At 38.1% G+C, this 25,764-nt stretch overlaps 1 protein-coding gene and 1 long non-coding RNA gene across 7 annotated transcripts in view; one reads left to right on the top strand and one right to left on the bottom strand.

Moving 5' to 3' along the window:
• Positions 1-204: 204 nt before the first annotated feature.
• Positions 205-25,764, bottom strand: part of PEX1 (peroxisomal biogenesis factor 1) — a 49,701-nt gene continuing 24,141 nt past the window's right edge. For 4 of the 5 annotated variants that reach the window (XM_036328204.1, XM_036328203.1, XM_036328206.1 and 1 more), the window contains 11 exons: positions 25,168-25,357; positions 24,786-24,952; positions 23,189-23,323; positions 20,136-20,200; positions 15,773-15,915; positions 15,587-15,690; positions 14,651-14,827; positions 13,005-13,235; positions 11,436-11,624; positions 11,043-11,173; positions 205-471 (listed from right to left, as the gene is read on the bottom strand). In XM_036328204.1, coding sequence (XP_036184097.1) covers positions 387-471; positions 11,043-11,173; positions 11,436-11,624; positions 13,005-13,235; positions 14,651-14,827; positions 15,587-15,690; positions 15,773-15,915; positions 20,136-20,200; positions 23,189-23,323; positions 24,786-24,952; positions 25,168-25,357 — 1,617 coding nt within the window. In that variant the 3' untranslated portion in view covers positions 205-386. Of the gene's footprint in view, positions 472-11,042; positions 11,174-11,435; positions 11,625-13,004; positions 13,236-14,650; positions 14,828-15,586; positions 15,691-15,772; positions 15,916-20,135; positions 20,201-23,188; positions 23,324-24,785; positions 24,953-25,167; positions 25,358-25,764 lie in introns of those variants that run through there. The other variant, XM_036328205.1, reaches the window with a different exon arrangement.
• On the top strand, positions 4,498-10,731 carry LOC118666232. Of its 2 annotated transcripts, none has more exons than XR_004970910.1 (3): positions 4,498-4,549; positions 8,966-9,127; positions 9,943-10,731. It is a non-coding gene; the product is annotated as an uncharacterized LOC118666232 (long non-coding RNA). The 2 variants fall into 2 exon arrangements; XR_004970911.1 differs by lacking the exon at positions 4,498-4,549 and adding an exon at positions 8,419-8,502.

The raw sequence follows: 25,764 nt of genomic DNA, 5'->3' as shown, positions 1-25,764 counted from the left end.
GGATTTGTGAAAAATAGGGTATTTTGTTTCCAAAACAGTCAAGAAGTTGCTAAGCATAAAACTTGTCAAATGCAAGAAAGCTATTGAATATGCAATTGTTAGGTCTAAGAAATGTATTTAATTACATTCTCTACTATTTGGCCAATGTTATTTCATTAAAGATTTAATATATATTTATAGCAAATAAGATAAAGAATTTATTAATTTATTATAAATATCCCAATTTATTATATAATATTAATCTCAAGTAATCCTTATCATTATATCACCACAGGTTTACAAATCTGTAGTTTTAAAAAGTTAATTATTAAATAAAAAAGAAATTTACAGACACCATATTTACTGTTACAACATAGACAAGTCACAAAAAAAAAAAAAAGTTTATTTTATGCTAGGGTTACTTTCTGCCCAGGTCGAAACATTATTCCACTTTGATTTTTCCTCTTCTTTGGATTTTGAAAGTTTTCATACCTTAAAAAAGAAGTGAGATAATATTTAATACACGTAAATGCTAAAATTACAAAAGACAATGGATTCTTTGCAAATAGAATTATGTTTTAAGAAACATAAGGGAAACTGGAAAAAAGTGCTCATAACAGAAATTAATGTTCTTACAAATATATTTTCAAAAGTTGAACACCCCTCTAGAAAAAGGAGCAAAGGGGATAAACAGACAATTTAGAAAGATAAAGTACAAATGGCAGTGAGTAATATAAAAGTATAACCTTTATAATTATACTGCTGATCTAAACTTAGAAAAAGGAAAAGGACTCTCCCACTGTGCAGGAGACTGAGTATAACCTTTATAGTTATACTTTCATATGACTTATGTTGAGGGGAGCAGAATTGGTCACCCCAAAATGTGCCAGTTTGGCAGGTGCATCATTTTGAGCTGAAAGGAATCAAGACCCAGGAGACTCAGAAGGAAGCAGCTTTTTACCGTCCCCACAATTGCCTCGAATTGAGATAGGGGGCCTGTGCCAGAAAGGCAGCTATCCCAGAGTAACTATCTGAAAGCCTTACCTGCACAGCAGGACAAACACGGATTAGCACACACCCAGCTGTGAATCGCCTTCCTCCCCCTGTCCCCTTTGAAGCCCTGGCCCCATCCCTTTCCTTAGCTCAGAATAGCACAGAAGCTTCAACTGCCTCGCTGCCTCTGAGTCTCACATTTTTATGTGGCTCCCATAGGCACAAAATTAAATGGGACCTCTGACCAGAGCTGGCGAAGGTAAGAACTGTTACTGCCTCAGTCACCTGGACAGTGGGAGAGTCCTTTTCCTTTTCCTAAGTTTAGATCAGCAGGAAAAAATACTTGTGTGAACTAGTTGCTTGGGTGTGGTACAGCCGTGGGTAAACTATGGCCCGCGGGCCGGATCATAAAACTAAAAAAAAAAAAAGACCGTACCCTTTTATGTAATGATGTTTACTTTGAATTTATATTAGTTCACACAAACACTCCATCCATGCTTTTGTTCTGGCCCTCCGGTCCAGTTTAAGAACCCATTGTGGCCCTGAGTCAAAAAGTTTGCCCACCCCTGGTATAGTGACTGATAAAGATCTGTTATGAGTACTCATTTTCTATTGGTCCTTTCCCCCTATTGTCTGTCTTTTATCATAAGAAGGAAAATCCTAGGGTAGAAAGTAGGTAAGTCCTGTAAGCCCGTGGTTTGAGCCAGCCCTGCACCTGTTTCAGGAGACTTTGATGCGGGTCCCCTATTTAAAAAAACTGAAAGAGGTTTTCCTCTCATCTTGTTCTGTCTTGAGAGTTTGGCTTTGTAACCAGTGAGAATATTCTCTCTGGCCTCGGTCAGCCAAAAGATGCAAGTACCAGTTTGTACCTGCAGCCAGCTGAGTAGACTCTGAGACAGAAGTAACAAGCAGCACTCTGTCCAACTGGGTCAGCCCTTAGGGAGCTGGTCTTAAAGGCTCCCAACCAAAGAGGCCTTTGTCCTCTCAACCTTCATGGTTTTCTTAGTGCTGAGAAGTCCCAGTTCCGTAGTGCCTGCCCAGTGCCACAGATAGGCAGGCCTGTGACTGGAGGCATCTCATGTTCTCTGGGAAACCAGAGACACTGTTTTCACAGCACCATTGTTTTACCACCTCCTACAATGGTTAATTCTGGGAATGAACTTGATGGGTCTTGTGAGGGCTGCATCTTTTGCATCCATGCTTAAGTTACACAAAGGCTTACTGGTTTGCATCACTATTAAGGTTAATTAAAGATGCTACTTGTCAATGGCCAGGTGATGGATCCTTTGAATTGGAAAACTTCTAAATTTAAAAAAATTTAGTTAGAGAGCTCTCATGCTAAACAATCGCCTACTTGCACCTGTGGAAAGAGGACACACAGGAGTATTGCTGCTAACCATCCGGACTCCCTTAACCAGATGAAAGAACAGAAATTACCACATCCAATGTCAATTCCCTTCTCAAAGTCCAGCTCTGCCTGCCTGTTGTTGTTTTCTCAAGTATAGTTTACATTCAGTGTTATTTTGTATTAGTTTTAGGTATACCACATAGTGACTAGACAATCATATTTTACAAAATATCCCATATCCGATATTTCTAGTACCTACCTGGCACCATACGTAATATTACAATATTATTGACTCTATTTCCTATGCTGTACTTTATATCCCCATTACTGTTTGGTAATTACCAATCTGTACTTCTCAATTCCTTCACTTTTTTTCACCCAGCCTTCCCATACTCCCCTCTTTTCTGGCAACCATCAGTCTGTTCTATCTATGAGTCTGTTTCAGTTTTGTTTGTTCTTTAGATTCCACATATACCTGAAATCATATGGTATCTGTTTTTACCCGTCTGACTTATTTCACTTAGCATAGTGCCCTCTACATCCGTCCATGCTCTCACAAATGGTAAGATTCCATTCTTTTTTTTATATCCAAGTATATTCCACTATATATATGTACCACAATCTGCCTGTTTTAACTTCCCTGGGGGTTATATAGGTTACTCAGGCATGAAATTGAGAAGAATCATGTCCTTGGTGAATGTAGTTACCTCTATATTCAGAACATCCTACCAATTTTAGAAGTCAGAGAGGTTACTATCTATCAAAACCCTGCTCACAGGGACCTTGATGCTACTGCAGTTATCAGACAAGCCAGATGGCTCCGTGGAAACCCTCTCACAGGGGAGCCAATTACTCAAGGGCTGGAAGAAGCAACAGTAGAGCCTTTTCCCCTAAGGTGAACTGATCCAAGGTTGAACACCTTATACAGGCTTTTTAAAGGCATACTGCATTACACCCTGCAGCTTTGCATACAGGCATCTTTTGATTCCCACCTTAACTGAAAATCTGCAGGTAGTTGGATGGATGGTCAAGAGACTGTTATTTTACAAACTGGATTCTTTGCCAAACCAGAAATGTGGCTCTAGAAACATTTCAAAGTCTACCTATCTTTACCAACCCCAAAATCTACCCTGTTCCTCTCAAAATGCTTAGAGATATTTAGAACAGAATTGTCCTAAAAAGAGGAAAAATTTAAATAGTAATTATCCTACACTTCTGATAACAGCGAAATACATCTCACAACTCCTAGGAGAAAACATGCATTCTTTCTCCCTTGAAGATGTAAATCTTACCATGTCTTTAAAATATAAACACCTCAGGAGATAACCAAAACACTACCCCCAATCACCTGAGACTGAAAAGGACTTTCTACAACACAGACGGCTACAGAAGTTCCCAGTCCCAGATCTAGTCCAGAGCCTCCATAAGATTACTTGTCAAGGGCAAATAGACATCTTGGAAGTCTTCTCCACAAACATTAGTAAAAACCATCAGCCATTTGAGCAAGTAATCTTAACTTGTTCTACCAGAGACACAATTTGGATTCAACTGTTACTTATAAACTAGTGAGTTTTGTATTATTGTACCTGACTCATGGCTAAAATTTTGGAATGGAAGCTATATGGCAGCAGTTCTCAACCTGTGGGTCGTGACCCCTTTGGCGGCTGAACGACCCTTTCACAGGGGTTGCCTAAGACCATCTTGCATATCAGATATTTACATTACGATTCATAACAGTTATGAAGTAGCAACGAAAATAATTTTATGGTTGGGTCACAACATGAGAAACTGTATTTAAAGGACCAGAAGGTTGAGAATCACTTCTATAGGGTCTCTGTGTCGGTGTGTTTGTGAATGTGGATGGATATACGTATGTTATGTATATGTGATACTTTCCTCCAATCGGATGGTACTGCCAAAAATTAATTTGTGAAAAAGCTTTATTTAGTTGGCTTAAAAAATAAGCACTTATTAAGTTAAATAGTTCTAAACTCTCAAAAATATAATAGAAACTAACTCTAATGCTTTTCAGGAGAACCAAGATGGCGGCATAGGTTAACCCCGGAGTTTGCTGCCTTGAACAACTACTTCAAAAGTGAAACCAAAAAACGGAAGGGACATCACCCAGAACCACAGGAACGCTGGCTGAGTGGAAGTCCTACAACTAGGAGGAAAGAGAAACGCATACGGACACCCAGAGGAGGCACAGTGCTGAAGTCAAATTCTGAGGTGCGGAGTGCGCGGAGCGGGCTGGCGGCGGAGGGCGGGGTTGGCGTTTTCAATCGGGAGGGAGTCGCAGACTCTGAGCTCCAGATCCGGGCGAGTCTTTAGGGACCCAGACTCAAACGGGAGAAGCGGGACTGTCTGGCTTCAGTCAGAGCGAGTGCAGCTTTCTCTCTGAGCTTTGCAGCGGGTGCTGGGACTCAGAGAGGCAGAGCCCCTGGGGACAGGACTGAGAGCCGCCATAACTGCTCTCTCCGGCCCACCCTGTTGATCCTGTGCGACCCGCCCCGCCCAAGCCCTGCACACAGGCATTTGTCGGATAGCCTCAGGCAAACGCCAGATTAGCACCTCCCTAGAGGACAGAAGTTCTCTCACTGCTGACACAGCTGATTCTCATAGCCACTTGGCCTGGAGGTCAAACCCTCCCTGGAATTAGCTACAACAATCAAGATTTAACTATAAGACTGCGAACAAAGACCACTAGGGGGTGCACCAAGGAAGCATAACAAAATGCGGAGACAAAGAAACAGGACAAAATTGTCAATGGAAGATATAGAGTTCAGAACCACACTTTTAAGGTCTCTCAAGAACTGTTTAGAAGCTGCCAATAAACTTAATGAGATCTACAAGAAAACTAATAAGACCCTCGATCTTATATTGGGGAACCAACTAGAAATTAAGCATACACGGACTGAAATAACGAATATTATACAGACTCCCGACAGCAGACCAGAGGAGCGCAAGAATCAAGTCAATGATTTGAAATGCGAGGAAGCAAAAAACACCCAACCGGAAAAGCAAAATGAAAAAAGAATCCAAAAATGCGAGGATAGTGTAAGGAGCCTCTGGGACAGCTTCAAGCGTACCAACATCAGAATTATAGGGGTGCCAGAAGATGAGAGAGAGCAAGATATTGAAAACCTATTTGAAGAAATAATGACAGAAAACTTCCCCTACCTGGTGAAAGAAATGGACTTACAGGTCCAAGAAGCGCGGAGAACCCCAAACAAAAGGAATCCAAAGAGGACCACACCAAGACACATCATAATTAAAATGCCAAGAGCAAAAGATAAAGAGAGAATCTTAAAAACAGCAAGAGAAAGAAACTCAGTTACCTACAAGGGAATACCCATACGACTGTCAGCTGATTTCTCAACAGAAACTTTGCAGGCCAGAAGGGAGTGGCAAGAAATATTCAAAGTGATGAATGCCAAGAACCTACAACCAAGATTACTTTATCCAGCAAAGCTATCATTCAGAATTGAAGGTCAGATAAAGAGCTTCACAGATAAGGAAAAGCTAAAGGAGTTCATCACCACCAAACCAGGATTATATGAAATGCTGAAAGGTATCCTTTAAGAAGAGGAAGAGGAAGAAAAAGGTAAAGATACAAATTATGAACAACAAATATGCATCTATCAACAAGTGAATCTAAGAATCAAGTGAATAAATAATCTGATGAACAGAATGAACTGTTGATTATAATAGAATCAGGGACATAGAAAGGGAATGGACTGACTATTCCTGGGGGGGAAAGGGGTGTGGGAGATTCGGGAAGAGACTGGACAAAAATCGTGCACCTATGGATGAGGACAGTGGGTGGGGAGTGAGGGCGGAGGGTGGGGCGGGAACTGGGAGGAGGGGAGTTATGGGGGGAAAAAAAAGAGGAACAAATGTAATAATCTGAACAATAAAGATTTAAAAAAAAAAATAAGTATAACTCAAAAAAAAACAAAAACAAAACTCTAATGCTTTTCAAATTTACATGATCTGGGATAATCTTTAGTTAGAAAAAAAGTTTGTTTAATTACAATAATCATGTTTTCAGCGTTATTCGCATTTAATATAATGTTGACATACTTTTGTTCTACCCCGGTTTCTTAGTAAAATAAGCTCATGTTACAAAATTTATCGTTAATGGTTATCTACTTTAATGTCTCATGCAATTTTCACAAGTAATCTAAATATTTTTTTTAAAATATATTTTATTGATTTTTTACAGAGAGGAAGGGAGAGAGATAGAGAGCTAGAAACATCGATGAGAGAGAAACATTGATCAGCTGCCTCCTGCACACTCCCCACTGGGGATGTGCCCGCAACCCAGGTACATGCCCTTGACCGGAATCGAACCCGGGACCTTTCAGTCCGCAAGCCGACGCTCTATCCACCGAGCCAAACCGGTTTCGGCAGTAATCTAAATATTTTTAAGAAAAAGTAAATTTATGAGGTCTACTTGAATAATTTTTCAAAACTTTTTGGTAACTTACACTCTTAGAGTTTTGCTAATTTAAATGATGGGTGCTCATTGACTAGATCATTTTTAAGTAAGATAAAATACTGAACCACTACTGAACATGGGTTTCTTTTTTTTTTTTTTTTTTAAATATATTTTCATTGATTTTTTACAGAGAGGAAGGGAGAGAGACAGAGTCAGAAACATCGATAAGAGAGAAACTTCGATCAGCTGCCTCCTGCACATCTCCCACCGGGGATGTGCCCGCAACCCAGGTACATGCCCCCGACGGGAATCGAACCCGGGACCCTTCAGTCTGCAGACCGACGCTCCATCCACTGAGCCAAACCGACCTCGGCGAACATGGGTTTCTTACTACAATATTTGGATGTATTAGTAAACATGTCCTATGCTACAGTGAAAAACTGTACTAGTAGAAAGAGGGTTATGATCTAGAAATTATTAAATGTATTCATAGATTTGCCAATCTACAGAATGCTGGTGTAACATTTCAGAATTACTAGCAATTAAGGTTTTTAAGGGTTAGGGATTCTAATTAATATATGTAATTAAAACTATAAGAAATAAGAACTCTGTATACAAGGAAAGTAGGTTTGCTTTTGGTAAAAAGGTATGAGGGCTCTGGCCAGGGGGCTCAGTTGGTTGGAGCATCATCTGTGGGTTCAATCCCCAGTCAGGGTACGTGTGGGAGGCAACTGATTAATGTTCTCTCTCTTACTCTAAAATTTTTTTTAAAAACGTGGGGGAAAAAAAGTATGGAGATAGATTTTTGTTAAGGGAAATAGAAAGTTGAAGAGAGAATTTTACTTTGTGTAGTCAAGCTGGCTAAAATGGAGTAAATTTATTACAAGGGTTTTAAAAAATAAACTTTAATAAATTTCATCTGCTAAAAGGAAAAATTTTTTCTTGGTCTATTGGTTTGCTACTGATAAAAGCTAAAGAAAAACCTTTCACAATCTTAAGTAATTGGCCTAGAAAACAGATTCTTCTCTTATTAAAAGAGCTAGAGGGTTTTTTTTTTACAACTATGTAACTTTCTGTATTTGCCTGCGAAGTTTTTGTCGCTTTGGTTAAATGGATAACTATATATTGTTTCACAGTGATACAGAATCCTATTTGACTGTTTTAAAATCTTTTTATATTTTTGACAAATGTTCCCCAAATCAAATTCTAAATTAAGTATTTTGAACTCAAACTCACTTCAGAGTTTTTAAGAGACCCCTGGAATATCTCAAAAGATTTGTTAAACTAATTAGGCTTGTTATACAGTCATGCACCACCTGACGCGTTATGTGGAGAAACATGTCATGAGACAGTTTTATGGAACATCATGGAGTATATTTACCCACCAAAATCTAGAAGTAATGCTAAAACTTCTTTTGGTTATATCTGTATGGATATATGTTGTTATTATGTGTTTCAAAAACTGTATAAAATTTCTAAAAATTTGATACATAATGATATCCGTCATAATTCCGGGTATCATCTTAAAAATGTTGTGTGTCATAGAAATAATTATCTTGTCAATTGAATTATAATGAACTCACATCAGATCTTGAAACATGGCCATTTTTTGTCATTTACAGACAGTTACGGTTTTACTTTGATGCTTTTGCAAAAGTGTTCCTGCAAAAGTGCTACGTTTTCAAGGAGACTCTAACAAGTACAGGTTTCTCATAACCTTCAGATCATATCCCTGAACTGGGTAAGAATCTGCAGAACTCTGGTGGAGAACCCAATGGCTTCCTAAAACTGCTAACCAAAAAGCAAGATCAACAAGAATTAATTACATGGGACTCAATGAGTTAATGAGGATGATTATAACATTATTGGTTCTTTTGTTTTCCCCCCAGATTTAAGGAAACCTTCTTTTAAGCTATCAATAAATTGGTAAAAAATATCTTTGTAAACAAAGATTAACATATGCAACTAAATTTGTTTTTCTAATCTAATGTAAATTTAATTATGTACTAGACCAAATTTTTCTGCAGATTCTTACCCAGTTCAATGTTATGATCTGAAGGTTGTTAGAAACCTGTACTTGTTAGTCTCCTTGAAAATATAGTGCTCCCTACCTGAGCCCTCCAGAATTCAGAAACTCTTAGTGAATATTCTTACAATATAGTTATTTGCATAAGTTCAACAAGATTCTTTTCTCCTTCTAACAGACACAGTTAGAAACACTGATTATACTCTGAAGGCTTGAACTGGAATATATATTTGAGAATGCACATAGAAGGAACTAAGGTTCACTTTATGGAGCCAATGAAACACCTTGGAAAACCAGCCTGGTACCTGCTTACAGGGTTCCTAGCTAGCAGCTTTGCCAGGTGAGTAAAGAACATCACTTCCTGCCCTAACCGGTTTGGCTCAGTGGAGTGAGCGTCGGCCTGCAGACTGAAGGGTCCCAGGTTCGATTCTGGTCAAGGGCGTGTACCTTGGTTGTGGGCACCTCCCCAGTAGGGAGTGTGCAGGAAGCAGCTGAATCGATGTTTCTAACGATCTCTCTCCCTCTCCCCTCCTCTGTAAAAAATCAATAAAATAAAAAGAAAAGAACATAACTTCCTGGCAGATGTAGAAACCTCAGAGTATCTTGGGAACCTCAAGAGGCTTTGAAAAATTCCAATAAAGCAGATACACAAGAGCATATATAGATGATCACTATTCCTGCTGCACTTATGTAAATAATCAGGCCAAGTTTATTGAAACTACACTTAATGTGCAAACAGATTAGTTTCACTGTGGTTACCTTTGCTAGAAATGGGGTGAATGTAGAGAGAGGAATTATGTTTCAGTAATACACCTGTGCAGGTATCAGATTCTAGTGCTGTTAATTGATGTTTTGTCCTGTGTTTGATTACCACACATCTGCTTTCCTTACTTTCCTTCCCCTGTAAATAAAAACTACCCTTTTCCTGAAAACTGAATACAAACAACTTGGTCTAAACTTTCCAGAAATCACAGCAGGATATGCATGGGCAATCTTACTGCCTGTTGCTGTGTGAGCCACTCAGAAAGTTTACCTGAGCAGCCAAACTGCAAAAGATGCTTTCATTTGACACCTAGAAATCTCAACTGGCAGCCCTCAGGATGGAGTTATGGTCTGCTCTAATCATTAACCTTTGTTTTTCTTTTGTTCCCATAGAAATGTATCTGATTGCTTACACAATATAGGCCTAACTTTAGGAGCAAACCTGTATCACCACCTCCTGCAACCAGAGACACTGTTTAAACAGACCTATTCTCAGCACTAACAGGCTGCTTCAGTGAGCTGGAACCATCTACCCACTCAGCTTTTGGACTATGAAACTTCTTGAGGACTTTTCAAAGGTGGGGACCGAAAGGAACAGAATGTGCCACTTTGGCAGGTGCATCATTTTGAGCTGAAGGGAATCAAGACCCAGCAGACTAAGGAGTTTTTACTGCTCCCTTATCTGTCTAGAAGAATTTAGACAGTAGGCTGGTGCTAGAAAGAGAGCTATTACCAGAGGTAACTTTTTTTTTTCTGAAAGTCTTATCTGCAAGGCAGGGCAAACATTGATTATCACACATATGCTTTTCTCACCTTCCTTCCCTTTTAAATCCCTGGCCCCTATCCAGGTCCTGAGCTCAGGATAGTATATGAGCCTCAACTGTCTGTCTTTGAGTCTCTTATTTTTATGGGGCTCCCATAACATGTGCAATTAAATTTGTTTTTCTGTTAGAATCTATCTTATGTAAATTTAATTATGTACTGGACCAGCAGGAAAAATTTTCTGCCTTTACAATGTACACACACATGCATACCCCAAAGTATTGCAAAATTAAGAAAGAGTTGTGACTCTAAGTCACTACAGAGACAATTGCAAGATCCCTGTAACTCCAAATGTGTACGAGTGAGCAACTTGAATGTATTGGAGGAATGTTCTAGAGATTAGTAAAATACACATTATTTTGAAAGTGAAAACAATTTTTTCAAACTACATATTGAAACCATTTTGAGCTTTTAATTTTCCTTTTACTTCTTCAAAGCTCTTAAAATTATATTTGAATTAATGAATGATTTAATCAAAGAATTGGTTAATTAAAATGCATTTTTGACTTCTATACTCCTGAAGTTTATGGGTGTTTAAATGCATAACTACTAAACAAATTTCTGAATTGGTTTTTAAATATTCAAAATATTGGTGATTTTAAATAAGAACTTCAAGAGTTTAAATGTATAACTGTCAGTTCTAATAAGATGAATCAGAATCTGTTACTTACAGCTCAGTAAAACTCTTCCAGTCATCTTCAGTAATGGATGGCCTGGTGTGACTGAGTGCGGTCAGTAAATGCGACTGACTGATGGCCAGGCTGGTTTTGGCTGGTCCTGGTTGGTGAAGGGAGTCATCCTCCTTAAAATGAAAATGACAAAAAGTTACCTTAGGGACATGATTAAAAAGCAGCAGTCCAAGTGTTATCTCTTTTTGTCAGTGTTTCAGGAGACTTTGTGTCCGTTTCTGATACGAAGCACACAGCGATTTGACTCATCAATGAGTTTCAGTCCCTTGTTTATAAATATAGCTCACCTACAAATCAAATAAATGCATATCAAAAAAGGAAATACAATCTTTAAAAGTTTTACAATGATAATGGATGGGGAGAGAAAAGCCATACTCCACTTTGGCTCCGGTATCTGCTCTTGATAACACTGATATCTGCTCTCAGTTGGTCTCTTTGTTCCTGCGTAAGTTCTTGGTAACCTTCCTGTGAAGCTGTTCTGAACACTGGAGGCCGTGAACACAACTGATCTTTCCCAGGAGCATCCTGAGTCATGGAGCTTGGTGCAGACAGGCACAGTGAGCTCTGCAGGGTTAGGTGCAATAATGAGGAGGAGAGAGAAACAAAGTATATATTTATCAAAGATAAAGTAAAAAATGTTAAATACTAAAACTTGAAGATGGACAAGCTTATAATTTAATTAACTGAAGCTAAGCAAACTGCTTATCTATAACAATAAAAGCATAATATGCTAATTAGACCGGACGTCCTTCCAGATGAAGCTGGTGCTGGCAGCCAGGAAGGAAGGCCTACTCTTGCACAGATTTCATGCATTGGGCCTCTAGTATTCTATAAAGTCCATTTATAGCTATATTGTTGAACCGCCAGAGTGAAAACTGCCACAACACAAGGTTCTTTTAACACTTTGTTATTATATCTACCACACTAATGCCCTCAAGATAGATTCCAAATGAGCTTTAGTTTTCAACAAATATATAAGGTTCTGAAACATTTCTATATAGAAGTTAAAAAACAGAAAAACAATTAATGACTAGAATTAAAATAATAGCTCACTATTCTTAGGAATAAAAATGGATCACTTTTATAGTTTTAAAAACCTGAATTAACACAAATTTATAAAAAAACAAGAAAAAGATAACTAAATATCTGTAAAAATGTTATATGTGCCAATAAAGTAACTGCAAGCCACTGTTAATTTTGGGGGAGGGGGGAATGTATTGAATGCTATTTTAATTCAGTAAAACAATGATACTGCCCATATTTAATCTTAACATTTTTCTTGTGGAAACATTACTACTACTCATAACATTTTTATTGTGGTTATACTTTCCACCAAAAGTGTTACAAATAGATACCATTTTGTGGTCAAAAATTTTTGCATTATACCAACTTTCTCCTTATCCTCAAATGCTCTATAATAATAGAATTTAGATTTAATATAAAATGGATCTGCTACTAAAGATGTCTGAGGCCGAAACCGGTTTGGCTCAGTGGATAGAACGTCGGCCTGCGGACTGAGGGGTCCCAGGTTCGATTCCGGTCAAGGGCATGTACCTGGGTTGCGGGCATATCCCCAGTGGGAGATGTGCAGGAGGCAGCTGATCGATGTTTCTCTCTCATCGATGTTTCTAACTCTCTGTCTCTCTCCCTTCCTCTCTGTAAAAAATCAATAAAATATATTTAAAAAAAAAAAAAAAAGATGTCTGAGAACCAGTGATGAAGGGAGATAAACCTGAAAGAAACCAACTGGCTACTTTGCCACCCACTTGTTGCCAACTCTGTCTTAGTTCTTACCAAGAAATGAAAAATGAATCATTAGTGTAAGAAGAACAAGACTGTTTTACTCAAGAACCAGTCCATCAGAAAGAACATGTGGGGCTGGTTAGGAGACAAATCACTGTCCAACTTGACATCCCAACACTATATGATGACTGTACAACATACCAAATCAGAAGAGGTTCCATTCCCAAGTTCCGATTCATAAGAGCTTCCAAAGTAGAGCCGGTACATGTTGAATTTTGACTCATCTGGAAGCATTTCAGACATCTCTAGAGAAACAAGAGACTGCTCTAAGCCATACTCTCCATCCCCAGCTGAATCGTCAGAACCACTGCTGTGGTTAAGAAAAACCATTGAAGACAGACTTAGGTCACTGTCGGAACTGGAACTTCCATCCTAAAACACAAAAGGGCAAACAGATGTAAAGATCTAAATAATACTAGTACAATTCAGAAATAAACAACACAATACTTTCTAACAGACCAGTACAAGGAAAGTTGAGGTATTTTTCAAAAAAAGCTCTTATTCTCGAATGGTTCTGAAGACATAATAAAAATTAAACTATTAAAATAAAAAAAAGGTAAGATGGAATTGTAGATAATGTGCCAATCACCTCCCCAACACCCTCAACTCTGTAACAAACTTGGGAGTTAGACCTCTGATTTTATTTTTATGTTTCTTTCAATTCAAAATTTTCTACTCTAAAATGACTCAACCATGTTATAGAAATCTTTACAGATACATACCTTTTCTGATAATAAAAGGGGCAAAATGAAGAGCTTCAGTGGCTTGTCGAAATTAATAACAAAACTTAGTATCTGATTTAGGAACATCAGGCTCTGCAAGTGTCTCCAATAAAATGTAGGGAAGAGGAGTACACAAGAAAACCCTTCCTAGAAAATGTATGATAAAGCCCATAATGTAGCAGAGTTCAAATTATCTGCCATAAAAATCAATGTCCGTAGAGAACAGGCTGATTTTAGGGCTGGGGTACAGAAAGTACAAGATAAATGGAGAACACTCTGTTGTATCGGGAAGTTAAGTGACCAAAGAATGAGAGGACATATCAAAGGGACACAGAAGCCATCCCAAAGCAGCTCCTATTGGCCAGATCTGGGACAATGACCTTCAAAATAAATATACTTAAAAAAAAAAGTTAAAACTAAAAACTCCAATATTTTTCTGACTATATTATCTAATTCATGATATCCTATTTTATTTTTATTTTTATTTTTAAATATATTTTATTGATTTTTTACAGAGAGGAAGGGAGAGAGATAGAGAGTTAGAAACATCGATGAGAGAAATATCGATCAGCTGCCTCCTGCACATCTCCGACTGGGGATATGCCTGCAACCCAGGTACATGCCCTTGACCGGAATCGAACCTGGGACCTTTCAGTCCGCAGGCCGACGCTCTATCCACTGAGCCAAACCGGTTTCGGCCATGATATCCTATTTTAAATAATATCCTTCCACACATCAACATATTTTGCCAACAGTAAGGTAAGGTTAACACATTAAGCGCCCAGCTTAACATGTTTTGTCTTCCAGACGGAAAGTATAGTGTCAGTCACTGGTGACTGATAGAGTGCTTAACGTGTTAAAGAAAAAGACACTCAACTCTTTCTTCATAATTACAAACTCTCTGTAAAGCCAATATTCCAATGAGGGAACATCTGACTAAAGGTGAATTTCTATCTAGTTTACCAAAGTTGCTAAAAAATAGGAATTTTTTTAAGATTGAGATTTTGATATTGAGCTTCTCTTATCGCTCATAAAACACCTTAGCAACAATCTCAAATAACTTACTGGGAGTCCACAGGACAGCAGCCGTCCGTGCAAGGCCTCTAGCTGGGCATTGTACAGTAAAGCTTTCAGATCAGCTCCCGTAAAAGAGTCAGTTACGGAGGCCACATGCTGCAGGTCCACGTCATCTGCCAGAGGTAGAGGGCCACTGAGAACGTTTAAAATTTCAAGACGTGACACCTGAAGGGAGAAAAACTGATTTAACCAAAAAGGCAAAATTAAATATTAAACTCTGTATCTCACCATTTTTAATAAATTAACTTTACATATCTAATAAATGCACCACCAGTCTACTATTTATCCTCCTTAGAACTTTTCCCTAACAGAAGGAACAAAGGGAGGAAAATGAACAAAAACATTCTTAACTATTCAGTGTAAATCATTTCTTATTCAGACAGTGCTTATTTTCTAGACGGGCAAATGTGCTGAGAAAGTGTTTCAAAAGGAAAATTAAAATAATTTAAATAGCTACATGTGATAAAGTTAGGTATTTTATACCTTTGACTAATTTATTTTTACCTTTGGCTAGTTTATAAATTTCGGAACAAGACTTGGAACAACACAGGACTAAGAACAGTTAAAAATCGTATCTTTATGTACCGTCATATGCTTGATTCTGTATCAGAGTCTTTTGCTGGGATAATGAAACGTGTGATCTTTAAACACAGCAAATGTGGACATGCAATACTTGAGGTTTCCTTCCTTTTACCCCAACTGGCCAACACTGACGATCATACAGTTTTCACACTTGCATGGAAATGGCTGGGCCAAAGAGAAGATTCGTATCTAATTCAGAATCTTTTCATGCTTTGAGCAAACAGTGACTACAACCTTTGCCTAAAGCTGGTCTTCTGAGGACAACTGCCATTACATGGCAGAAGTTCACAAGGAAAGAGTGTAGCATGTGTTGGGTTTGGACTCTAAATATGAAATTGTCACCTGATCAGGAGGAGGACAGTATACACATTTATCTAGTCGGCCAGGCCTAAGCAGCGCAGGGTCAATCAAGTCAGGGCGACTAGTAGCAGCCAACACATAAACACCTGGGGGGAAGAATAAAAATTATTACTAAGTCCTGGTGAGATTTTTGTTATAATAAACTATTTTGGTATTTACTATTATTACCCTGTAAGCCTTCTACTCCATCCAGCTGAGTTAGCAACTGATTAACCACACGGTCTGTGACTCCTGTATTATCATGGCCTCGCCGAGGAGCAATGGATTCAAATTCATCGAAGAAAAGAATGCAGGGTTTTGCAGCCTGAGCTCTGGGAGAAACAAACAGTATTTAATAGTTTTGAATAGGGCTTCAGAGTTTGCAAGGTAATTTTATATACATGCACACACACATGTTATGTATTTATTTAAAGCCCACAACAAATCCTTGAAAAAGGCAAGGCCTATGCAATTTACTAGTTCTCAGTAAATTGGGTCTTAGCAAGGTCAAGGTGTTTGCTTATGACGCAGGCCTCCTGGCCAAGAACTAAAACCAGAGTCTTATTCAATAAGTGAAATGCTTCTTTGATTCTTAATATAAGTAAACATTTTTATATGCCTTCTAGAGGCCTGGTGCATGAAATTCGTACACTCGGCTGGGGGGAGTCCCTCAGCCCGGCCCTTGCCCTCTCACAGTCCGGGAGCCTTGGGAGATGTCCAACTGCCGGCTTAGGCCCATGGGGAGTGGGCCTAAGCCATCAGTGGGACATCCTTAGTGCTGCCGCGGAGGTGGGAGAGGCTCTCACCACTACTGCTGTGCTTGCCAGCCCTGAGTCTGGCTTCTGGCTGAGCAGTGCTCCCCTGTGGGAGTGCACTGACCACCAGGGGGCAGCTCCTGCATTGAGCGTCTGACCTCTGGTGGTCAGTGCGCATCATAGCAACCGGTTGTTCTGCTGTTCAGTCGATTTGCATATTAGCCTTTCATTATATAAGACTGGCCACCTTTATTTCTTTTGTGAAATGCCTATTCATATCTTTTTGTCCATTTAAAATTTGGCAAGCTCATTATTTTCATATTGTTTTGTAAGAACTCTGTATAAAATATATTTTGGTTATGTATATTACCTTTTTTCCTAATTTGAACTTTGACTTTTAATGTATTACTTGATTAACTAATTTTGTTTTAATTAAAGAAAAGAGAATATAAATTCCAGCTCTGGTAACAGGCTGGACTAGATGTCTGAAGAACTGCCCCTACTACAAAACACCTGTCATGCTGATTTAAAAAAACACACCCAACCGTATCTTATTAAATTAGCATGACAAGTAAAACAAATCTGAGGCCAACAACAGACTAGAACAGGGGTGGGCAAACTTTTTGACTCGAGGGCCACAATGGGTTCTTAAACTGGACCGGAGGGCTGGAACAAAAGCATGGATGGAGTGTTTGTGTGAACTAAGATAAATTCAAAGTAAACATCATTACATAAAAGGGTACAGTCTTTTTTTTTTTTTTTTTAGTTTTATTCATTTCAAACGGGCTGGATCCGGCCCGCGGGCAGTAGTTTGCCCATTGCTGGACTAGCATGATCTGCTCATGGAATGATTGCCAAAACTTTCCTAGAAAACCACTGGGTCTGATATTTGATTTGTGTAAAGATTTTGAACAAGTGACTAATTTTTCCCCTACAGTTACAGGACTATTTAGATTTTGTTTCTTCTTTCCTTGATTTTGGTCCATTCTATTTTTGTCCATGTCACCCAAGTTTCAAAAGTATTGGCATAAAGTTTGTCATATTATTTCATAATTTTCCCTTTTACATTTCTCATATCTTTAGTCATGTCCCTTTTTTGTCCCTAATATTGTTGATTCATACTCACTTTCTTCTTGATCTTGTTAACGATCGATCAGTTGTACCAGGCTTTCAAAAAATATTTGGGTTTGTTAACTTCTCTACTGAATTGTTTTCTATTTAATTAATTTTTGCCCTTAAGTTTATTATTTCCTTTTATTTTTAGTTTATGCCCATACTTTCCTAATTTCATGAGATGAATATCTACTGATCAACTTTAACCTTTTTTCCCCCCTAAGAATTTAAGGCTATATGTTATCCTTGAAATAAGTTGTGCAGCATCTGATAATTTTAATAGAATTTTCATTATTTTTTAAAATATATATTTTTATTGATTTCCGAGAGGAAGGGAGAGGGAGAGAAAGATAGAAACATCAATGATGAGAGAGAATCATTGATCAGTTGCCTCCTGCATGCCCCCCAGTGGGGATCAAGCCTGCAACCCAGGCATGTGCCCCTGACTGGAATCGAACCTGGGACCTTTCAGTCCGCAGGCCAATGCTCTATCCACTGAGCGAAACCAGCTAGGCTAGGATTTTCATTATTTAATAGTGCCAAGTATTTTCCATTATGATCTCCTTGTTAACCCATGAGTTATTTAGAAGAGTTTTGTTTTTTTTAATATCTAAATGTATGGAAGGGGATTATCCTTTTGTCATTTATTTTGTGTATTCAGAAAATAGTCTGTGAGATACTGTTTCTTTGAAACTTACTGTAATTGCTGTATATGGCCTGGCACATGGCCAATTTTCAAATATGTTCTAGGTGTGCTTGAAAAGAATACATCGTCTCCAGTTGTTGGGTACATGTTCTAAATATGCTTAGAGTAATCTTGCTGAATATGTTGTTTAAATCTTCTAAATTTTTACTATTTTAAACCTCAATCTAACTAATTATGGAGACCTATGTTAAAATATTTTCCTATGAAGGTGGATTTGTCAATTTCTCCTTGCAATTCTGTCAATTTTTGTCTTAAATATTTTGAAGCTATAATATTAGATACAAACAATAGAACTGTACTGTCTTCCTGATAAATTGACCCTTTTGTCAATATGGTGACTATCTTTATCTATAACAATGCTTTCCTGGTAATGTTCCATTTCTAAAATTGGGTGGTGGATATACAAGAATTCATATTGTTATTATTCTTCAAAATGTATATGTACATTACATATATTCTCCTAATTGCTCATTTTATATACAATTTTAGAAGAATGAAGTAGCTTTTTAATTTTAAAACTCCCTAGAATCTAATCACATTTAAATAATTATTTTGATTCTAAAATATTAGCTTTTTATTCATATGTATCTATATATATATATAAGCCTAAGCGACCGTTCGACCGGTAGCTATGACGCACACTGACCACCAGGGGGCAGACACTCACCCCACAGGCATGGAAACATGGAACAGACTGATGAATCTCAGAGGGGAGAAGGGGGAGGGTGGGAAGAGATTAACCAAAGATCTTATATGCATATACTAGAGGCCTGGTGCATGGATTCGTGCACCGGTGGGGTCCCTCAGCCTGGCCTGTGGGGACTGGGCCAAAACTGGCAGTCCAACATCCCCCGAGGAGTCCAGGATTCCAAGAGGGCATAGGCCAAGCTAAGGGACCCCACCGGTGCACCAATCCATGCACCGGGCCTCTAGTTTTTATATAAATGCAGTAACAGTTATACCCTTAATTAAGTTGGCCACACGGAATCTTAAATTAAACTAGATTGCCCAAGGAAGTCATTTTGACTGTTTTTTAATTTCAATTAGAAAAACAATTATGTATATAAGGACACAATGTCTTAGAATTTCGTGACTTTTTTTTACAACATATGAATGCGTTTATTAATAATTGTAGTTACCTCCCCCTCCATTTCCGGTATATATATGTGTGTTATACCTCTATTGCCCAAAAGCAGTCATTTTGACTGCTTGGGGGAAATTATGACTCTTATTATTGAATTGAGTAAATTTCTTATATGACCAGGTCTGCTCTGTATTGAAATAACAGTTTTCATTTTTTTTCCGATTACCGTCACATGATAACATACAAGTACATGATAAATTGTCGATACTTGATAAGTTGCAGTTGCTCAATTAGCTAAACTAGTACTTGTTATTCGAATCTTTATGCAGTGATACTTGTTCTAATAAGTTGTTTATTGTATTTCTTTTGCGCCCTAAATTCATGAAAGAAATGTCGAATAGAAGTGAGTTATTGGAAAAGCTAAGGAACGTAAGTGAAGAGTGCTCCGATATTATTCTTTCACAATGCAGTCATTTTGACTGCTTTTGGGCAATATAGGTATATACTAAATTTCCGTCTTTCTAGTGTTAAAAAGATAAAGTACAGCAATTATGTGGTTCATATAAGGATTTACTTTGAGGTTCCTTTGAATAACCACTTATGTATGATTCCACTTTCAGCATTTCAGGAATATTTCTTTTGTAAACATAAAACCAAATAATTTACCAAACTTAACATTGAAAATGTTTTATATTTAAGTGGTACTTGGTGAAACAGAATCTTTGTTTTCTAGATTATTAATAATCCACATAAATCACAGCTTTCAAATATCAGTTCTTAAAACACACACACACACACACACACACACACACACACAAACCAACTGAAGACCAGAAAGCATTGACTAATAAATAATGGAGTGAGTTACTTAAAAAACACTCATAGTGAACCAACCTAGTAAAAATATCCCGAACAGCTTGCTCACTTGCTCCAATATATTTGCTGAGTAACTCTGGCCCCTATTAGATAAAATAAAATTAAATTAGAATTACGATAAAATTGTTTAAAAACAATATATAATTTTTGTTTATGACTACGGCCAAATGCAGTCATAGAAAATTTTTAATATGATTAAGTGTCTCTTGAACCCATTTAAAAATTATGTGGCTAGAATAAATATCATACCACAAGTTCTACACTTGGTGTTTCCTCTGCCTAGACATTTGTCCCCAGATAGTCTCATGGCCCATTCATTGCTTCATTTCATTTAGATCTATGACAAAATGCGACATTCTCAGAAAAGCCTTACCCAACAACCCCATTTTGACCCACTCTAATGACTGCACCTCTTTATCCTGCTTGTCTTCCCAAGTAGCATCTACCACCACCTGGCAGTATATTATATATTGAATGTGTCTGTTTATTGTCTTTCACCATTAATAGAATATAAACTGCAAAAAGGCAGTTTTATTCGGCACTGAATCCCCAGTGCCAAAATAATGCCTGCCACATAGTACTGAATAGTTATTTATTTAGTAAAGTAATGAATGGTTTACAAGGGGGAAATGTTCTATTTCAAATCGTTGGAGATTCCAAAAAATATGTAATGAGATGAATTACTTTAATCGGCATCTTGAATTACTGAGACCAGTTTATTTGTACACAAGTTGGAGACTATATCATCCAAAACAAACTTTACTACATATAACAAAATCAATGAGGCCCTGGCCAGTGTGGTTCAGTTGGTTGAACATCATCCTGTGTACCGAGGGGTCTCTGGTTCAATTTCCAGCCATGCCCAAGTTGTGGGTTCGTCCAACGGGAGGCAACCGAATGCTGTTTCTTTCTCTCTCTCTCTCCTCTCTCTAAAACGTTTTTAACAATGACAAAACAATAGTGAGGATAGTCTTTTAAATTGGGATCTTTAAGGAAAAAAACACACACACCTGAATAGGTCCTAAAGTGATCTCCAGTGAAAGATCATTACCTCGAAAAGACCAAACACTGATCAGGATATGTGACCAAGATAAGGAACATCTAGCTCACTGGTGTGGTTGAGTGTCAAACCTTAAACTGGTCCACCCAGAGAGATTAGCTCTCTACTGAAACCTTTCCACATAGAACTCACCACAAATTGTGTTTTGAAAATCTACTAAAGGCCTAAGATGTCCTTCCTAAATTCTAAAATTCAACAATATTCACAAGCTTTACTCTTAAAATTATGTTTTTTAAAACCAGTGAAACTACATTCCAGTAACAAGGAAAAAAGATAAACAAGGTCACAGTTATTCCAGAAAAAAAGATAGGAAAATTTAAACGTTACAATGTTTCTCCATTATTGCCAGAATACTCATGTAACCAGCTCACAAAAAAATCATGTGATAAAAGAAAGGTAGGCATAAGTCAATTGTGAAATACTATACACTGGCTTTCAGTTTATAAATCAATTTTGAATAAGGTTATAATATATGATTCCTTTGCCTGAAACCTAATCACTCTTGATAAACTAATACTGCTGGTTGCTGAAACTGTACAACTAAGATATCAGAACCCAGACTAGTGGACTATGAGACATGCTGGCATATCCCTTCATTACCACACTCACCTTGTATCTGAAAAAACTCAGACCTAGTGTGACACAAGCGAAGATGAAATAGCCATCAGTAAGAGAACCACAAACCTAGCTTCCTGCCTGAGTGTGGTCTCCAGTCCTTATCTTTTAGGCCAGCCGTGGGCAAACTACGGCCCGCGGGCCGGATCCGGTCCATTTGAAATGAATAAAACTAAAAAAAAAAAAGACTGTACCCTTTTATGTAATGATGTTTACTTTGAATTTATATTAGTTCACACAAACACTCCATCCATGCTTTTGTTCCGGCCCTCCGGTCCAGTTTAAGAACCCATTGTGGCCCTCGAGTCAAAAAGTTTGCCCACCCGTTTTAGGCTTTCTTCTCCCTTCAAATATAGTGTGCTCTTTGATTTGACTATTTGTGTATAATTCCATTTATAAAGCATGAAGATTTTCCGTAAGAGCATAAGCCCTACAAAAGACAGGTGGCTCATTATTCAATTTGCTCACAGCTTTACTAAATGGATCACTGCTCCTACTAGCTTTCCAAATATCAGACTAACCCATAAAAAATAATGGTGCTCTGGCTGGTGTAGCTCGGTTGGAGCGTCGTCTCGTGCGCAAAAAGATGGCGGGTTCAATTCTCCATCAGAGCTCATACCCAGATTGTGGGTTTGGTCCCCAGTTGGGGCACGTTCAACCGATAAATGTTTCTCTCTCACACTGGTATTTCTCTCCCTCCCCCTCTCTCTACCTTCCCCTTCCATTCTCTAAAAATCAATTGAAAAAAAGAAAGAAACCTAAATGGTGGTGGTGAGAATGTGGAGAAAGAAGCACCCTCATACATTACTGGTGAGAAAGTAAAATGGTGGAATCACTGTGAAAAACAGTTTGGCGATTCCTCAAAAAGTTACACATAGAATTAAAATATCACCCAGCAATTACCCTCCAAGGTATATAGATTCAAGAGAAATAAAAGCATGTCCACACAGAAATTTGTAGACAATTTATAGCAGTATGATTCATAATAGCCAAAAGATGAAAACAACCCAACTGTCTAGTGACGAACAGATAAACAAACTGTGGCATATCCATACAATGGAATATTATTCAGGCATAAAAAGGACTAGAGTACCTGCTACAACTTGGATGACCCTTGAAAACATTATGCTAAGCGAAAGAAGCTAGACACAACAGGTGGGACACAGTTCATGATTCCTTTTATATGACATGTCCAGAATAGGCAAATCCATAGAGACAGAAAACAGATTACTGGTTGCCAGGGAAAGGAGGGAATAGGGAAAGGGATGAAAAAGTTTTGAAACTGGAGAGCATTGTGACTGAATTAAATGCCACTAAATTATACACTTTAAAATAGTTAATTACATATTACATAAATTTTATCCCAATAAAAAGAAAAGACAAATGCAAAACATACCTTGACACTAATAAAATTCATTCCACTCTCTCGTGCAATTACCCCAGCTAGTAAGGTTTTTCCTGTTCCAGGAGGGCCATACAACAGTACTCCTGTTCTCTGTCGTATGGGCAAGTTTGCAAATAATTCTGGGTACTGAAAAATACAAAAATATGACATCTCAGATCTAACCAATGACTAAGCAGCAGCCAAAGATCAATGTATACAATAAGTATTCAGATGGGGATAATTGCCACCTTTATTAACAGAACAATGATAGAAAATAAAATTATCACTCAATAAACAAACTCCTTAGATTTTTTTCCCCCCAATTAAATCATGGAACACATTCTACACAAAGTGCATGTAGCTGCATAGAATTTCTTTCCATTTTTTTCTGTGTGTGTGTTTTTTTAATACTATAAATGTACTACAGCCCTAGCCAGTTTTGCTCAGTGGATAGAGCGTCGGCCCTGGGACCAAAGGGTCCCCAGTTTGAATCTGGTCAAGGGCACATACCCAGGTTGTGGGCTCAATCCCTGGCCCTGGCAGGGGCATGAGTGGGAGGCAATCAATCAATATGTCTCTCTCACAAATCAATGGAAAAGTATCCTTAAATGAGGATTAAAAGAAAAAAGTACTACATTAATAAAAACCAGTCTTTTAATAAGTATACTGCCTTCCACTTACATGGTTCATGGGCAAGTTCTGACAGCTATGCAATTCAAAGAAAGAAGAAATAATGGAAAGGCTTGGGTAATGATAATAGACAGCAAAATTTCCCATTTGGTTACATTAACTGAGGTCCTTACCCATTTCTCTCCTCTTTGCCTAGGTCCCTGGTCTCATGCAATGATGCTTCTCTCTCAGGTTTCCAATTTAAACACACTCACCCCTAGTCACTACCTTGTGATCTGAAGAACAATCTACATTTGCCCCTATATTCTGCCATCTGCTTGGTCTATGCTGCCTGATCACTCTGCCTTTCCAGAACTGACACGCGGAGTCTGGAAATGTGGCTTCATCCATCAGTTCTGTGGCCTAGATGACTCTCCACCTCCCAGTTATTCCTACCTATTTCTGTTCAAATCCCAGCTGACAGTTCATTTTGCTTTAGTACAACCTGAATGAGTCACACAAAACATAAGAATTATGAAATTCACATCAAAATGTATTTAATGTGCCCAACCAGGTTTGGCTCAATGCATAGATCATCGGCCTGCAGACTGAAAGGTCCCAGGTTCAATTTCGATCAAGGGCACATGCCCAGTTTGTGGGCTCAATCCCCAGTGGGGGGTGTGCAGGAGGCAGCCAATCAATAATTCTCTCTCATCACTGATGTTTCTCTCTCCCTTCCTCTCTAAAATCAATTAAAAAATATATATTTTTAAAAAGTATTTAATGTAAATACCACCCCCACTTTCTTTATAATCTTCTTATGGGCAAGGAGTACATCTAATATTTAAAAAGTCTGTTAGCGTACCAAAAAATAGTGCTGGACATTTCTTTGGTTACTAAGAAAATACTTGTTGAATCAAACTGAGAATGGGCAGGCCAACACATAAAGCCAGTGACTCAGTGGATCTCTAGGAGTAAGTACTTGATTTTTTAAAAGTACCTTGGCTGGTAACTGGATGGTATCCATAAGGATCTGCCGAACTTCATGTAATCCACCAATCTTGTCCCAGCCCAGGTCCTGAGGTTTATGCAGGTTGACGTTTCGCAGAGATGCAGGAACAAATCCTTGGAGAGCCTTCTGGAAGTCCAGTGTTGTTAAAAGCAATTCTGTTTAAAAATAAACAAAACTTCTTTTGGTAGTCATATCTACGTATGAATTTTCAAAAGATGCCATCTACTTAGCTGACAATGCCAATCTTCTACTCAACCAACTACATATTTGAATACTAAAATGGAATATATTTAATTTGTCCCTTACTACAATTACATTTCTCCACCATGGAATGAAGATTTTAACTTTTGGTTTTAATGGTAAAACATACCTTCCCTGGTGGATATACTCTGATGAGAGAGATGAGAATGTATGGCTCGATCCACGAGCACTGTAAAATCTCTGGCCACAAACCCTTCAGTTTCTTTAGCTATACGTTGCAGGTCAAGGTCAGTGAACTTGTTTATATCACAGTCCAGTTTATTTTTTATTACATTATGCAGAATTTCACATCTTTGTTCCTAAAGAAAAAAACACAAAATTCAAATTTCTAATTTTTGCTCAGCTGTAAATTTTAGTACATATACTTTGAGAACTATCAGGTTGGCGTAATCTACCGTGACAGAAAGCAGACTGGTGATTGTCTGCAGATGGAATGGGGGAGGGATGGACTGCAAAGGGGCACTAGGAAACTTCTGGGAGTGATGGAAATGTTTGCTACCCTAATTGTGGTGATGGTGCCATGGTATATTAACATGTTAAAAGTGATCCAATTTGCCCTGGTCCATGTTTCTAAGTGGTTAGAGCAGGGGTAGGCAAACTTTTTGACTCAAGGGCCACAGTGGGTTCTTTAACTGGACAGGAGGGCCGGAACAAAAGCTTGGATGGAGTGTTTGTGTGAACTAATATAAATTCAAAGTAAACATCA

The sequence above is a fragment of the Myotis myotis genome, unplaced genomic scaffold, assembly GCF_014108235.1.
Source record: "Myotis myotis isolate mMyoMyo1 unplaced genomic scaffold, mMyoMyo1.p scaffold_m19_p_11, whole genome shotgun sequence".
Classification (NCBI taxonomy): Eukaryota; Metazoa; Chordata; class Mammalia; order Chiroptera; family Vespertilionidae; genus Myotis; species Myotis myotis.
The sequence above is the reverse complement of the archived record's forward strand: the minus strand, read 5'-3'. Positions and strand labels throughout refer to the sequence as shown.